The sequence below is a fragment of the Paramisgurnus dabryanus genome, chromosome 13, assembly GCF_030506205.2.
Source record: "Paramisgurnus dabryanus chromosome 13, PD_genome_1.1, whole genome shotgun sequence".
Classification (NCBI taxonomy): Eukaryota; Metazoa; Chordata; class Actinopteri; order Cypriniformes; family Cobitidae; genus Paramisgurnus; species Paramisgurnus dabryanus.
The window spans coordinates 13,722,200-13,739,968 of record NC_133349.1 but is presented as its reverse complement, the minus strand read 5'-3'; the positions used below and the strand labels follow the sequence as shown (position 1 = coordinate 13,739,968).

Genomic DNA, 17,769 nt, shown 5'->3' with positions numbered 1-17,769 from the left:
GACTTACTTTCTTTGGTGGAACACAAAAGGAGAATTTTAAATAATGTACTCATTGCGGTTGTCTGTGCAATTAGTGGAACATATTTAAGTTTCATCATAAAAAAATTGAAAAGAAAAAAAACAGGACATCATTTAAAGTTCTTCTGTTGTGTTTGTGACTGATGACATGTTTTATTAAGTTGACCTTTTCTTAAGCGATTTAAAGCTTGAAAAAGCAACATTAAAGGGATAGTTCACCCAAAAATGAAAATTCTGTCATCATTTACTCTCCCTCATGTTGTTACAAACCTGTATAAAAATGTTTTGTTCTGATGAACACAAAAATATATATTTTGAGGTATGTTTGTAACAAAACCAATCAGAAGCCCCACTGACATCCATAGTAGGAAAAAAACTATGGAAGTCAATGAGCCTTCTGATTGGTTTCTCAAAATATCGTTTATCAGACAAAAAAATTACACAGGTTTGTAACAACATGAGAATTTTTCTTTTTGGATGAACTATCCCTTTAAACAGCAAAAGTTACTTTCTTTCTTAGTATTTTTACCTGTTTTCAGTACAAATAACAAAAAAATCCTTTAATCAAGATGCTTTTTTTGTCTAAAAACTAGACTTATTTTCTTAGGTGATTTTGCTCACAAAAACATATACAATTTAAGTGAATTTGTGCCTAAAACAAGCAAAAAAATCTGCCAATGGGGTAAAAAAAAATTGAAATAAGTTAGCTTTTTTCTTAAATTTTTTTAAGCAAAAATTCACTTAAATTGTATTTATTTTGTCTAAAATTTAGACTTATTTTCTTAGTATTTTTGTCTTGTTTTCAGTACAAATAACCGAAAAATTCTTACATTTAAAATGCATTTTCTTGAGCAAAATGACCCAATTAAGAAATTCATATTTGCAGTGTAATTGTTTAATAAATTCATTTTGTCATTTCTTATGAATCCCATCATATATTTTTCGACTGATCTGGAAGCGGGAATGATCAGGGTTAAAAAAGCGAGGGCACAACTTTAGTTTCCGTTGGCACAAATCAAATCAAATTCTAATTGTCAACTTTACACAAACGTCCCGGATCAAGCAAGCTAATATGTTTCGGCCATAATTCTGTTCTAAATGTCAATAAAAAATATTATTTTAAAGAGCTAAGCAAACAAATAAGCAATAAATCTTTTTTGACAGTATTTAAAGTTAGGGATGCTCTTTGTAACAATGGCGTTGCTGCACTTCAGGCTATACAGCATTATAGCAGTAAAACACTGGGTTACATCAATGTACACCTCTCCTGGCTCTACCTGAACTGCACCAAACTTAACTGGCAAACAACAGAGAAGTTGGTTTTCTTAAAAAACTGAAGCCAGATTGAAACAGCCAAGATTTCTGAGTGGAACTGAGAGGTTTTTTTCTGTGACTCACATATTGCGACCATTCCAAGATGTTTCACCAAGGGAGCTCAACTGAGCGTCCAACTTCTGTGATGTAAATCTCATAAACATCCATGGCTGACATCATGTTGAAGCTCCTATTATCTCACACATACACATACGCTCTGTACTCCATCAAAGACTGGAAATTGTGGACCAAAATGTGACCCATTATAACAAATGTTCATCCCTTAAATATAGCCAGTGGTGTCTGAGAAAGGCCAGATGTCATATGATTTAACCCTTGACCTGCTGCTCAACATCTGAACCATCTACTTCAATATCAGAGTCAGAGAGGGAGCGTCCGGAGTGCTCCGAGGCTTGCGAGTGTGTGTCAGCATGTGACAGAGCGCTTAGTTCACTTTCTTCAAAAGTGTCTGTCCTAGAAAAGAGGCCAAGGTCTAGCTGGCAGCTGGGCGTCCCGCTGGTGGTGTCACTATCGCTGTCATAACAGAAGTCTTCTAAGTCCACAAACCATTCAGGCCAGAACTTTCTTCGTATGCGCTCACAGTACATGGCCAAGTTGATCAGTTCTCCTGTGAACAAATGTCAGACACGGGTGAGGAGGTCATTCATTCTGTAGCTTACTTAAAGGGACAGTTGTTGGGATTTACTATATGTAGAAAGGAACCCCATGATGTTGCGTCTCATGCATTTTTACTTTACTTGGGAATTCTGTAGCCAGATGAACCCACACTGTTACAGTGTATTCTCCTTTTGCCAGGTAATGCTTTTGTATGATTACTACCTCAATTACGTAACGTTAAAATGTCATTAGAAGGGCAGAAAATACAGAACGTGCAAGGACCCATCACTATGTTGTTTGGCTTCTGCCATTGGGCCAACGGATTGATTTTTTCCCCCTACAAATAAAGATAGTGTGTTACTTTTTTTAGTGACCCAGTCTGTGAAAATCCAGCTAAAGTCACTTTTTTGTGATTTACTTGTTTCATAAAATCATCCTTTAGCACGTTTCATCGGGCGCACGTGCGGTGATGCGCTAAGCTTCTGGTCCGAACTTTACTTCCGGTATCTGTTTGTTTAATGGTCTGACTAGTTGCTGAAACTGAACTCCTAAACAAATACCACGTTGAAAATAACAAATGTTTTGGGTTCCTATGCAATCTGTATTGTTTATTTTGCTTGTTATATAAATAAATTACTTTAAAAGGACTTTGTTGTTATTTATTCTTCATGGAGTTTACCGGAAGTTACGTGATGACCACAAAGCCGCTTGTTTATGTTGTTACTGCTGAAACCATCATCTATATGTAATGTAAAGAACATTCAATGAAAATATAACCTTGATATCTTCAATATTGACTGAGTAAGGTCATGTCAAATCTTGAAATCGATGTGAAATCAAACTTCATTTTCCAAATTTCATTAGTTTAGATTATAAGATTTTAGCCTGGATTTCACAGCAAGTCTGTTATATTAATAAAATATAATCCAAATTGCTCCATGTTATTTGCCGAATTTAAATTAAATCAATGTCATTACATCCTATAGTTTAGCACAGTAATTCTCAAAGTGTGGTCCGCGGACCACTCCGCCAAAAGATGACCTAAACTAGGCAAGTGTTTATACAATCGTCACTTTTTTAAGTAGATTTTTAATGCACTTGTGAAACTGTGATATCAGTTCTTGCCATTCTGTTTTAATAACGCAAAACTGGATCGGTGGCTAAACCAAAAATGAGTCAAAAGAAAAGACCAAGCATCAACTGAAAGCAGCTAAAATCCACAGATCTATTAGTTTTGTAATGTACTAGTTTTTGATCATGTGTAAAATCCCTGTAATTTCAGTGATTTTGGACATTAAGGGGAACATTTTTTTCAGCATTTTATTGTTACCATAGTTACAACCATAGACTTCATATACCCACCATCTCAGTTTTAAACTAATGGCTCTTTGGAATGACATTAAGTGGGACCTAGGCTGTTACAGTATGTTTAATTGCAGTTTTTTTCATATGTGCAGTTTGTTGTTCACATTAAGCTGTAACTCATTTCACATTTACTTTTTCAAATGAAAAAAAATTAATATAATAATTTCTGAACAAAGCATTGCATTTGTGTTTAAAAAAATTAGTTTTGACTTAAAACAGCTGCATATTAAACTTAAATTTAGCTTATCCTTCTTATTTTGTTGTTTTTTGGGGGCGTGTTAGAGTGGGATTCTGTTAGGTGGTCCTCAGAAAAAATTTGGAAGATAAAGTGGTCCTTGGGCTGAAAAAGTTTGAGAAACACTGGTTTAGCATGAACTTGATGAATTTAGAAATAGAGACATGTACACATAATGACAGAAGATTAAGCAAAAATGTCCTACTTTACCTCTTTTCATCCCAGAATAACAACATGTTTTATATTGATGAATGACTAAATCGAAATTATTTACAAAAGCATACATGAATGCCATCTAGTGGATGAACTGAATAACATTCAACAAATTGCTTTGCATAGAAAGAGCAGTTTGCTCAAAAAAGAAAATTTTGACTTTGTTTACTTCATGCCGTTTCTAACCCAAGAAACTATTTTTTTCCTGAAACACATTTTAAAGTTTAACAGTCCTGTTCCCACTTTGTAATTAAGTAAAATAGTGCAAATATTTTTGGGTGTGATTTATTTGGATCAATCATTTAAATTAACAATTATGCATTTGGCAGACGCTTTCTCTAAAGCAACTTTACAAGTGCATTACATTTGATCAGAATGTGTTTTCTTGGTATCGAACCCAGAACCTTTTGCACAACTAATGCAACACACTACCAATGATCTCCAGGAACACTATATACAAGTATTAGTAGTGTTATGCTTCTATTACGACCGGACCGCTTAATTGCAGTTATCAGTTCCCGCTTACCTTTAATAAGCTGTTCAGGCCGTGTGCCAGGCAGCGTCCACATGGCTTGTGCAAGGTGACCAAACACTGTAGCATCCACACTGGACAGCTTGGGACCCATGATGTACTTCTTATCGCCTGATAATCCATCAAATAGCCATTAAAAAGTACAGAAAAATACACTTTAAATAAGGAAATAAATATGTTTAATATAAAAAAAATCTATAACTGAGCCCTGTTAGCTTTGCGCCACATAAGGTTTAATGTGCTGCTAAAGAGTTCACCATTCATAGCTCATAAGTTGCCTTCAATGAGGATTATTAAACTTGCATCCATCAGTTTACTACCCCAGATCTTGAAACACTAAGCTACATTGTTTAGATTCTGACAACAACCTTGTGTTAAAAGTAATAAAGTAACGCAGAAAACCACCATTAGACCATAACAGCATTTTCCAGCACAATAAGCAATTTTCTGGTTCTTGTAATAAATGTAAAAAATTTGAGACTTTCTCAATGCAGGTGTGACAGAAATAATGCTGAACCATTGAAGTATAGCTGACTTAAGCTACCATATTTTCCTTTTTTTAAATAAAAGAAACAATCCCATCATTACCATCATACATTGTAATGTCAAAGCAAGACTATGCATTGCTATTCCTCACCTAACAGCGTGGCCAGTGTGCGCATGTCTTTCTCCATGAGGGTGTAAACCTCCTCTTTAGTAAAGCAGCCAATACCGTGACAATACATCTCCCTCTTCACTATTCCACCTGTCAGGTGGCACATAATCCATTTGAGCAGATCACTGAGGGGTCCAGGAAAGTCCAGCATCTCCTGAGTTTCATGAACATTATCCACCCATTGACAATATGCCATGGTCCTGCAATACACGATGAGAAGAGATAAAAGAATTAGGGAAAGACAAGATTTGACTTATTACTTTATGTATTATTCAATTTGTTTATTGGTCACATACACAGTTACACACGGAATACAACTTGAAGTAAAATGTAGGTCTGCTTTCGTAGACTGTGCAAGTAATAAAAAGGTAATAAAATATAAAACAACAATAAAAATAAAGCACAGAAAGGCATTTTTAATTTTCCATGTATTTTAATAGATGTTGCATTTATATGGCAAATAATATCCAAATATCCAAATAAAATGTATAATGTACACAAGTGACTCATCATAATATGCGCTTATGTATAATTCATACTCTTTAAAAACTGTTAGGTGTTGCAGTTAACTGAAAACAAACTCAGTTTGCCCTTTGAGATTAAACTTCAAATTAATTCTCTGCTCTGTGATTATCTGAATCAAATTAATTAAAACCGTCTTCTAATTAACTTCTTTGCTCGCTAGGCAAAGCATTAATAAAAATCATTCATCCAAAAAAAGGCTTCAAGGTCTGATCTCTGGGTTCACTCCAATTCAACAATCCACGGGTGTGAACTTACAGAATTCAGGTTTACCTTGAAAAGTTTAAACTCTACAGTTTCAATTTTGTGGCTTTTGTGACATCATTATTAATTGGACAAAGGTGTTGTCGCATTCCAACCTCACACCACTGGTTGAAATAACTGTGTTATGAAAATGTTGAATGTTGAATATGACTCAGCAACATTTACCCTTTTTATTTCATCAATGACAAAATACATTATCTTCACGAACTAGTACTGTACACTATGTACCGTTTTTCATATCCACAAGTGTTTTGAGCACTGAACCTATTATTATCCAATATTTTTGTTAAAATGGGTTTAGTATATTATAAGATCAATTTCCTTATGAAAGCACTTCAGTACTATAAGCCACATTTCCAAAATAACACCCATCAGTTTCATTTGTAGGTCAATAAATGGACCTGCTCAGCAAGCTTTATAGCTGACATTCACAGCAGTACTCCAGCACAGATACAGAACTGGAGCCTCAGTTGGCAGTTTTCTAAACCCATCAATTACTAAATCAATAACTATATATGAGAGTATGTACAAAGTGCTTTAAAGACGCAATGTGCAAAGCAAAAGAGACAAAGTTAGGACAGCTTGGCGTCGTGGCTGCATTACCACCTTGTGTCTGCATTATTTTCAAATAATTCAATGGCCCGTCATCAATTATTCCTTACTTTTCATCAGTGTTGGGGTAACACATTACAAGCAACGTACATTACATAATATTAATACTTTTCTGAAGTAACGAGTAAACTAAAACATTACTTTATATACACATTAATTTGAGTTTTTTTTTTTTTTTAAGTAAATGCAAGTTACTTTTCAGTTGAATTAATTTGAATTAAAAAAAATTATGTACTGAATTAAACTGAACGTAGTCACGTAGAATTATGCACTCTGTGTGCGCACCTGAGTGGAAAATATGCAATTTCTGAAACACCTGCAAAGCCTGAAAGAGATCAAGCCTCAGCCAAGTAAGTAACTTAAAAGTAACGCAATTAGTTACTTTTTTGGGGAGCAACTTAATATTGTAATGCATAACATTTCAAAGCAACTTTCCCCAAAACTGCTTATAATATATTTATAATTTTATTAATGCAATAGTCTGGGTAATTTTGGAGGGCAAATAAAGCCAAGATGAAAGACTCTTAATTCATTTTCTTAGGTAATATGTTTTATGCATATAAGCCCTTGCTTGTATTAAACGGCATAAAAAAACTTTATTCTTCATAGTCAATAATCAGTAGGGGCATATTTGACCATAAGATTTGATTGTTTGCCAAGAAGCAGAAATCTGACTTTGAAAGCGAATGCATGACTCACCAGTACAAATGTTCCTCCACCATTGTGGTGATGGCCCGCGCTACTGCCTGTTCCTGAGGGCTCAGACTCTTGTTTAAACTCATACCGAGTTTATCCTCGAGGAAATCAATAATAAATTCAGTTCCACACACCTGCTCATAGTTATACTCAATCCACGGCATCTTGCCCTGAGCAGACAGACTTCCATCAAAGTAGTTCTGTAATGAAGGAAATAAATGCAAAATATAGAAGAGAAGGTGAAAAGAAGTAAATAATGTTTGATTTAAATTTTATATAATCTATAAAATCAAACTATTTAGTTACAAAATGAATACTCTTAAATATGGAGAAATATGTAGGCCTACTCCTAACTCTGGTTGTATTTCAATATGCAAACACATACTAGATATTAATGAACTTTATTGACATTTGAACCGCAGATGGCATTGCTGTTAATACCGGCACCTCTGATGAAAGGAATTTGACTCATTATCTAAACTGCTCCTTTCAAACATATGCATACCTGATAGGGCAGATCAACCATGCGCAAATAGGTTTCCATTTTCAGGCAAAAAGGTGACAGGCTTGGCACTCCGTTCTTTGGCCTGGAGAACTGGTGGAGGATGATGGCATCTTTAGAATCCAGCTGTTCCTCTTTCCTAACAAACATTATAAAATACTAACATAAATTATGAGCCATTACAGGTGTTTTTTTTTAACTAGACTTAACTTAAGTATCTTTAATTTTCACAGTGTTGTTCTGAAGAATCATGTGGGGGTTTTTCCCGGAAGCCAGACAGGTGGAGCCCTCTGAAGTGCCCTCTGAAAAAACCTCTAGGCACTTTTCCATTTCAGTGTGCTACAACCTCGCTTGATAAATGGGCTCCTAGAGGAACTGTTAAAAGTTCTTACAAGAACTAGCTAGTAAAAAAACTAAGTACTCCTAATGGATCTACCAGAGGGTTTTACCAGTGTGGCATTCAAGAAATATTAAATGGTGACACTTTTTACACTATATGCATATCCAAGTAAAAACAGTGCTTTTTTAAGAAACAAACATTTACATTTATTATCTAGTAGATGCTTTTATCAATAAATAATTACAGTACATTTAAGATATGCACACATAAGCACTGTGAGCACTATCCTTAACAATTGTACAATAGTTCACTTTCAAGCGACAGGAACACAGTTAAACCTAAAAAATGCTATTTAGCACCACAACAAGATCTGCTATTAAGCCAAAGAACCGTAATTTGGTGCTATGGGATTACTTTTCTTGAGAGCGCAGTGGAAAAGACCTTATACTGTAATTATGATGAAAAGGCAGGATGTGTGGGAGTGAGGAAACAGGCAAGTAGGGGATCTTTAAAACAGCTTGATGCTAAGAAACAACTAGAATTAAAAATAGCTTAAGACCTCTCACAAAACAACACAGCCAAGTATTATTAAGGCTGAGTTGTCATGCTCACATACAACTCCAAAACCTGTCACAACATACCAAAAATTTTTAATTTTGTGTCTCTAAATCAAGTTGTTTTATTGGGGAGGAAAATATCATTTTGGATCATAAACACAAATTCTAAAATGCAGTATGACAAATTCATCCACAGTTAGCCATTTAAAAGAATCGGCTCAATTCAAATATAAAAAGCAGCAATTATGGTAATGAATCCATGACAAATTTAGAAAGCTTTAAAAAAACTTAAAAGCGATTTGTTCATTTTTATGATAATGGTATAGTATCAGAGTTGACTTGTTACAATTACAAAACCACAAGATATCAATTATCATAAAATTAGAATAACAGAAGCATCATTCAGTATCATTAATGAACTAACTACTGATATTAATGATGCTGCCCACGGCTTTGTTGTGTTTAAATAACAAGTACACTAAAACCGTATGTCTATGATAAGATTCCTGGGGAGCTGTCAACAAGAACTAGTTGTTTGGATAGCTTAAAAGTGGCTTGAAATGTGCTTGTTTTATGCATTGACGTAATTTCCATTAAAACAGGAATTGGAGTAAGAAGAACCCTAAAAACAAATTATTCTTCAATTTACTCAATTTTTTTAAGGTAAGTGGTTGCAATCAATTTATTTAAGCTACATTTAAACAAAAAAAATAGTAAATTAAATGGAAATAAAAAACATTTGTTTAAATGTAGCTTAAATAAATTGATTCCAGCCACTTACCTTAAAAAAAATTGAGTAAATTGAATGAATCATTTTTTTTCAGTGAAGCTGAAGTACCGAATGACATCATACAAATTGTTGATCTGAAGAGTTGAACATTTTGAATGCTAATTTCTTAGAATAGTGAATATTTTCTGTGTTTTGGAGCACACGCGTTTATAAACATCCTTAAGGATAACATATTCCCACTAAAAGAAAACATAAAAAATAGATACATTTTGATTGTATGAGGAGTTAGGAACTTTAAATGGTTGGCAACAGTTCTCCAGAAGATTAGTGTGACATTTAAGGAATCCCAAATGGTGCCTTGAGAGATAATTTTTACTTGGATATACATAAAAATGTAAAAGATTAAAGATAATTTTCTGTGCTAATATTTTTTATCATCATTTGCTTTTGCTAAAAGCATCAGTGTCAGTTTAATGCAGCAGAGCCCCGCAGCCGTCATGGTGCTGTCCACTGCTTCGTGGTGCTGAAAATTCCTAAAGAGTTTTTATGAGCAGGTAAAGGTTTGTTGACACAAAAACACCATATAAGCAGAAAAATCCAAGTAGCCCATTTCAAAAGCTGTCGCTATTATTAACAAATGTCTGCAGATCTTTACAGAAAAACCAAGGAAAGGTCGTTCGTACAATAAAACTCAAGGACATCACGTTCCAGCGTCAAACAAACAAGTCACGATCTTTACAGTGCCATTTACTGTAATAGACGCTTCATGTAGCTGCGTGCATTACAAGACCGTGATGCTTAGATCCCAACTGGATGACTTCCTGACTTTAGTGCAGAAAAATGTAAACAAGTGCAATTCCCTTCTGTACTGATGACTGGGCGTTTTCATAAGCTGACGTGTGGACAAACACTGCATGTGCATTTGATTTACAAAACGTGACTCGGTCCAATCCAAAGCAAAACAGAGAAAGACAGAGGTGCATCTTCCCTTAGACACCATTCAAAACCCGGCTGAATAAATAATGCAATTCTAATGGATGCCCTAACAAACGCCAGTATGAATCACATGTTTACCATTAAAATATTTTATGTATGAGAATTTATGTGATGGTTCCTGTTGTTATTTTAACACAGTGTGCACATTTCGTTTGTTCAAACCAACGTCTCCATCTATTATAAACGATAAGACGACATTCATATATTACTACATCACACGAGGCCCCAAACACTGACCTGATGGAAAGGAGCTCGTGTAGCAGATATGCCGCGGCAGCCAGCAGCGCTCCGCCGGTGATATACAGGGTCTTCTTCCACCAGGAATCCGACACCAATCCCGACATGATCCCACCGAAATCCTGCAGCGGAACGGCTACTACATACCCATAAAATAAGTGCTGTTCATCAGAGCCACATAAGCCGAAGGACGGGCTCTGATTTCGGCCGAGATCAATCACGAGCGACCGGGAGGAGGCGAAACCAGCAACCCAGTACATTCTTTCTCTCCCCCCGCGTCCTCCAGCAGATCCTGCGCCACTTCATTTATCCATATGATAATGCACAGTTATTACATGGTTGCGTGCTATTTCGACGCTATGGAACACAATAACATCATTTTAACGGGATTTGGCTGCCGCATGCAGATCGGCATCCTCCTTTGTTTGCTTCGGTGGAGCTGCTGAACGTCACAGCGCGTCAAACACAAGGTGTGTTCGACATCATGCAACGCTGCGCAGACCGATCGGGATATGATATCACAGCACCTAAACAGTAGCTTTGGAATCACTCTCGCGGTTATATGATACGTCATGTTGTGCGGTCTGCGCAGATCTGCATGAAGTCAAACACACCTACGGCTGTGTACTTGGTGTATGGACCACAGACTGTAAGGACCATAGACTGTATGGTATGGACACAGCAAATAAAACACGTACAGCTTTTCTAAACTAATGTACCAAATGATACCACACGAAACATATTTAGGGCATTCTAGTTTGGTAAAAAGTTAAATTGGAACTTATTTTCTTGCTTACAAAATTAATTATACACAATGTAGGTATACATAATGCATATTCAGATGTATTACAATTACAGATTATAATGTGCCATAAAATAAACATTATATTTATACATTGGCATTCTTTTAAACATAATAAAATACATTTCCCTACATTATTATATTGTAAAATACTCAAGAGGTAACTTTTTTAAACCCACTTATGGTGTTTATCAGGAAAGAAAGCCATGTAGTGTGACCACTACTTAATTGACTAGATAAGATTATGTCTTCTTTTAAAAACAAGTTAATTAAAAGAAATACTAGAGCGATTATTAGGTAAACTTAAAACACAATTTCACAATACAAGTGTATCTAACATTAATTTGAATCTTTTATTTGAATCGTTTGCAAAATAAAAGTTTTTGTTTACATTTTGTGTGTATTCTGTATAATAATTATGTATATATAAATACACACACACACACATACACACACACACACACACACACACACATACACATACACACACACACATATAATTTAAATAAAAAAATGTGTGTATATTATTTTTATAAATTATATATAAAAATGTGTATATACACATGTAAATACTTCTTAAATATATACATGCATGTGTGCATTTATATACACACTTATTATACACAACACACACACTTGATGTAAACAAAAACTAGATTAGTTTTTATGATTAGTTGTAATTAGTCGTTATGCAGCCCTATAACATTACTAATTACTATAAAAGTGCATTTTTTGGAAAGGGCTTTTTGGAAAATATATTACCTAAAAGCTTACTGTTGAATTGAATGTACTACTCAAACTACAGAAAAGTTTAAGCTTATTAAAAAAATATTCATTTGTAGCTTCCATTTTATTAAGCATCAATAATGGATCACTAAGTGTGATCAAATAATTCGGTAATTATCTTTTTTTTTTACAAATTTGTGTTCATCAAACACTCATAGACTTGTGGTGGGGATCAAAAGTGCATCAACCAAGACTCAACTTAGAGCTACGAAGCTTCATAAACATTGTTTTTTGCATAAAACAATGCAATGCATAGAATTACATTACTTGTTCATCAAATCATGAGTCAGTCTTTGCAAGAATTTACTTCCTGTTCTGACGTTCCTTGAAATCTGTTTGCAAATCTCACATTCAAGTGAGCTCAGCTGTAACTTGTGGCTCTACTCGGCTCCTCCAAGTTCTCATTCTCAGGCCAGACCCGGTCAGGCTGAGGCTCCTCTTTACGTTTGATGGCGTGCAATGCGTAATTGATGGGCGTGCTCTGCTGCCAGCTCCATGCTCCTGTGAGAGGATTGTACATCATGCCCTTGACAGCCTCTACACAGAAACCAACTAGGATAAAGAGGAACAGAAACTTGGTAAATGCAAGTAACTCAAACTGCTGATGTAAACACTGAAGTAGTTGAACATAAGTCTATTCCTGTAAGAAAAAAAGGGTGGAAGGCAAATGCCAAAGATGGATTAATGAAAAGAAGAGACCGACAGATTTAAAAGTTGAAGACAAAAATGGAGACACACCAGACTCCAGCAGTCGTTCCAGGTCTTCTGGGCTGATGAACTTCTCCCAGTCATGAGTTCCACTCGGTACAATCTTTAACAGCTGCTCAGCTACCACAATCCCAAAAACGTAGGACAATCTGGTTTTGTTTAAAGTGGTAATGAACAGAGACCCACCAGGCTGGAAACACAGGAGAACTCCAGCTTTTACATACAATACAGCTTTTTTTAAGTAATCAAGTCCTGTGAACAGCTACACTGTTATAGATGAAAGACAATACTGACTATTTGATTGGAACAGAGCCAGCATACATAGTCCCACTTCTCCTATTGTAATTGCTTCATCTAAGAGTTAGCTTGTGACACACCTTCAGCACTTGCTGGCAACAGCTGGCAAACACATCCAGGTCAGCCAGATGTTCCACCACCTCAGACGCAACAACAGCATGAAATCCCTCTGCTTCCTCTTCAGCCAGCTCTTCCAGGGTACAGGCCTGATAGCGAACCTTCTTGCCCAGTTCAGGATCATAGGAAAAGTGCAGCTCAGCGATCCGAACGCTGTCCTCTACAGGATCAATCCCCACCACATCTGCCCCGAGCCTACCTAGTGGCTAAAAAGGGGGGTTAGTGCTAATCACAGTTTAAACATCCTTTAGTCTTATGTAGCTAAATCTGTTAAATATGGAAATTTACTCATCCTCGAGCTATCCTAAATGTATATGACTAATCTTCTTTAGTTCCACACAAACAAATATTACTGAAATGCCATCATGTTATCTTATACAAGGCTCAAAAAGACATGACTCCAAGGGATAGTTCGGCCAAAAATGATATTAAACCCATGATTTACTCACCCCCAAGCTGTCCGAGTTGCATATGTCCATCGTTTTTCAGACAAACACATTTTCGGATATTTTATAAAATGTTTTAGATCTTTCAGTTGATTAAATGTAATGTTACTGGGTCCACCCATAGTCCACGACCTTCAAGTCCAAAAAAAGTGCGTCCATCCTTCACAAATTAAATCCAAACGGCTCCAGGATGATAAACAAAGGTCTTCTGAGGGTAATCCGCACGGTGTTGTTGTAGAATATCCATATTTAAAACTTTATTAACAAAAATAAATACCTTCCGGTAGCGCCGCCATCTTAGTCGCGTCCGCATTCAGGATGAGAGCTTACGCAGCCTACGGAGGCTACTCTGCTACTGCTCTGTGCCCCCGCCCTCCGAATTTGTCATACGTCACTAAGAAAAGTGCGTACACTACGCTAATACTCTCTCATGAATACAGAGGAGTCTAAGATGGCGGCGCTACCGGAAGGTATTTATTTTCGTTAATAAAGTTTTAAATATGGATATTTCTACAACAACACCGCGCGGATTACCCTCAGAAGACCTTTGTTTATCATCCTGGAGCCGTTTGGATTTAATTTGTGAAGGATGGACGCACTTTTTTTGGACTTGAAGGTCGTGGACTATGAGTGGACCCCGTAACATTACATTTAATCAACTGAAAGATCTAAAACATTTTATAAAATATCTGAAAATGTGTTTGTCTGAAAAACGATGGACATATGCAACTCGGACAGCTTGGGGGTGAGTAAATCATGGGTTTAATATCATTTTTGGCTGAACTTTCCCTTTAATATGTCCTCTGAAGTGAGACGATTCTTCTTGTAAATTTTCATATTTGGGTAAACTATTATTTGATGCACCTTTAGCATTAAGTTTCGAGTCTGACGACATCCCAGGGGCGTGGTTTGCCTAACGGGAGGGGTTCTAGTCGACCAATCACAACGCTTGCAGTCAGCTTAAAACGGACACGTTGTTACATTTTTGGCGAGGTGTGCGTTACGCATTGCACAACTATAAATTACACTTTGGTGAGTCCCTTTTAAGGCAACCAACATTGTAGAATCACAAAACAATTTTTGATTGCCCTCTGCTGGTCATATAATACAACAGTAATAGACAGGGTGAGAGCATGTTATATCAACCATTTGCCCTGAAGCTGTTAGTTTTAATGTATAGTTTTGCTGGAAGCTTCTCAAAATTACCACCAATAAATCTAACAGTCATTGTTGTTAAACTTTACATAGCATAATACCATAATTACCTCGCTCAGCAATCCTCCACCGCAACCAACATCAAGTATTCTGAGACCAGTCAGTGGTTTGCCCTCCTGCTGCATGCCATGGATACTCAATAAATTATCCCTGTAAACAGGGTCAAAGGTCACAAAATGAGGGTAAGAGGGTATTAGAATACCAGACACTTCAACTTCATGGTGAAAATGAAACTGAATGACTGGCAAGAAACAGAAAATGTCAAGCTAATCACATCATGCGCTTTCCGAGTCACTTATAATGTCTTACTGTAAGTCCCTTTGGCCAGACAAATGCTTTTGACATCCTAAAGCAATAACAGATTCATAGTTTGTCTTGCTGGACCCAAAGGGAACATTTTCACATTTCTTCCCAAATGCTTGGACAGGCTCTCTGTTCTTGCAGACCAAGACAGGCCCTGAGGTGCTCACTGCCAATCCTATTAACTCAGTTCATCTCCACCAACAAACCCCACTGTCTGTGACCGAATTTCCTACCTCCTTATCCTGATCTCTAGAAAACACACAGTCCTCAAGTAAAATATAATGGCCTGCAACAGCAGCAAAGTTCCTCATTAAACACGACCCTGGGGCAACGCTACAGTCATGCATAAACACTGCCACACACTAGAGTGAGGGCATCTCATCTCGAGTTCAAGGAAGGGGAAGAAATTATGGTCTGGATGCTTCAAGGTGGAAAGAGGCAATGCTCACAATATCCAACGATAATCATGTCTATAACAGAAACAGCTGCCATGAGAAGAATCACAGATGTATGCATGATGCTAACATTTCGTCTCCAGCTTGCTGTCATTACTGTTTTCCTCTAACTGACATTAATGGCTAGTTTCTCTCACGATCTGGCATTGAAAAGTAAACACACCACAAAAAATACATGCAATTTAAAGCATGCAATGATCAAATGCACATTTATTACAAGACGTTTAACTGAGGCTGCATAGTGATTTGTATCAACCATGGGGCTGACAAGTACCCACTGCAAGTACTCTTATAAAAAGTACAACTGTTAAAAGAATAACGTAAAATAATATAATGGTAGTACTGTAATGTTTACCGTACGAAAGGCACTCTGAGGTCATTCATTGAGTGCAGAGCAGCAAACTCGCCCTGCAAATCCCACCACTTGCTCGCCATAGCCTGAAACTTGCGCACCTCGGCGGGGTCCAGTGTTGAATGAGACGCTTTACGGACATGGTGCAATCTGCAGGGGAAACTGTTTTCGTTTAGTTAGATCTTTGATTCGTCGGTTAACAAGTGTAAGGTAACTGGACTTTTAAGCAAAACGCCATACGATGAATTGCATGAATTCTCGATAATCGATTAAATGACTCTCACCCGTTTGACAGCTGATTTCTCTGACGGTGATGCGCGCACACCGTCCAGCTGCACATAGATCGTACTGGTTTTACATCCGATGACACCACCTGGATTAACTTGCATCTAAACGATGATTCTGCTAACAGCCCAAAAGCAAGTCGTAACATAACTGCAAGCTTTTGAGTCACGTTTAGTTTAAAATTCTCACTGACTTCAGTCGTTAAATCCAATGTGACCGCAGCGTGTTCTCATAAATATTGGCCGAGCAGAAACTTTAAACGGAACTAAACGTTCCTAGTCCATACGAATAACTGATTTCAAGATTTCTTTAGTTACAAACGAAACATTAAAATGTTTATACAACTATCAAAAGTGATGCAAGTTTAATTGTATCAAAAGTAAGTTCTTTAGTTCAACTTTTTAGACAGGTTTCTATGTAGACAGCATAGTTTTCTTCTACAAGCCTATAAGCAAACTTACAACAGGTATCATCTATGAATCATGGTCCTGGAAGGCCACCTGAAAAACCTAATCAAAGTCTTCATTATTACTTGGAAATTAAAAACAGCTTTGTTTGATCGAGGTTGGAACTAAAGAACCAGGATTCCCCACCCCTTATCTATATAAAAAAACATAATATGAATTATAAATTTTGTGGAAACTTACAACCACGTAAGCACCATAATATAAAATTAATATAGTGTTTGGTTAATAAACACCTCAAATGACCTCGATCTCATGCACATTGGTTTTAGTTAATACTATTTGGTACTATGGTATATGGTAAAAGTTACAGGTTCGATTCACCGGAACAACACATACTGATACAAAAAAATATAGACTGTATAAATCATCATTGTTGTTTCAGATAAAAGCATTTGCCAAATGCATAAGCAATGTAAAGATAAATATTTAAAGTGGGGTCAAGATGAGCTCAAAAAAGATTTTACTGAATACTTCAATGTTATATAGTACAAATTGTTCGTCTTCACTGAGACTCAAAACAACTTTAAGATCACAGCATTAAATCAGCAATTATCATTTGGCAATATCCCTGCCTGTGAAAACCCAGCAAGTTTTCTACATAAATCACTCTAAAATCAACCACAATGTAAAGAACATTCTGTGAAAATATAACCTTGATATCTTCATTATTGACTAAGAAAGACTGAACTGAAATTAAAGGGGCCATATCATGAAAATATGACTTTTCCATGTTAAAGTGCTATAATTGGGTTTCCGGTGCTTCTATCAACATAGAAAATGTGAAAAAGATCAACAATTCTCTACAAGCACGTGAAAAAATAGGTCATTGAAATTTGGCGCTCCTTATGATGTCATAAGGAGCTCTTATTATAATACCACCCTTTAATCTGCACTATCCAACCACAGCACTCCCATTTAGTGCAGAAAGAAAATAATTCACAGCACAATTGAGTTTCAATTACAACAAACCCCCATCATTGTGATCAGCGTTTGCATTTCATCCGCTTATTTCAGTAGCGCCTCACTGCAGAACGCGACATCCAGGGGGCGGGGTTGGCGACCAAAGGTTGTAACTAATTGCGGGCTGCAACAACGCAAATATACTGGTTCATTTGGCAGAACAAAGTATA

General features: G+C 36.4%; 2 protein-coding genes across 3 annotated transcripts; both read right to left on the bottom strand.

Annotated features, from left to right (window-relative positions):
• Positions 1 to 437: 437 nt before the first annotated feature.
• On the bottom strand, positions 438 to 10,884 carry faxcb (failed axon connections homolog, metaxin like GST domain containing b). Its single transcript, XM_065245299.2, has 6 exons — positions 10,407 to 10,884; positions 7,550 to 7,685; positions 7,048 to 7,244; positions 4,933 to 5,150; positions 4,290 to 4,406; positions 438 to 1,960 (listed from the first exon to the last, which is right to left on the bottom strand). The coding sequence occupies exons 1-6, from the start codon at positions 10,664 to 10,666 to the stop codon at positions 1,662 to 1,664; spliced, it is 1,227 nt and encodes a 408-aa protein (XP_065101371.1). The 5' UTR covers positions 10,667 to 10,884; the 3' UTR covers positions 438 to 1,661.
• A 294-nt stretch (positions 10,885 to 11,178) lies between these two features.
• coq3 (coenzyme Q3 methyltransferase) lies at positions 11,179 to 17,237 on the bottom strand. Of its 2 annotated transcripts, none has more exons than XM_065298352.2 (6): positions 16,172 to 17,237; positions 15,891 to 16,037; positions 14,828 to 14,927; positions 13,080 to 13,322; positions 12,733 to 12,892; positions 11,179 to 12,546 (listed from the first exon to the last, which is right to left on the bottom strand). In XM_065298352.2, the coding sequence occupies exons 1-6, from the start codon at positions 16,318 to 16,320 to the stop codon at positions 12,356 to 12,358; spliced, it is 990 nt and encodes a 329-aa protein (XP_065154424.1). In that variant the 5' UTR covers positions 16,321 to 17,237; the 3' UTR covers positions 11,179 to 12,355. The 2 variants fall into 2 exon arrangements, with proteins under 2 accessions (XP_065154424.1, XP_065154422.1); XM_065298350.2 differs by having other exon boundaries at positions 11,180 to 12,546; positions 15,891 to 16,049; positions 16,172 to 17,236.
• Positions 17,238 to 17,769: the final 532 nt, after the last annotated feature.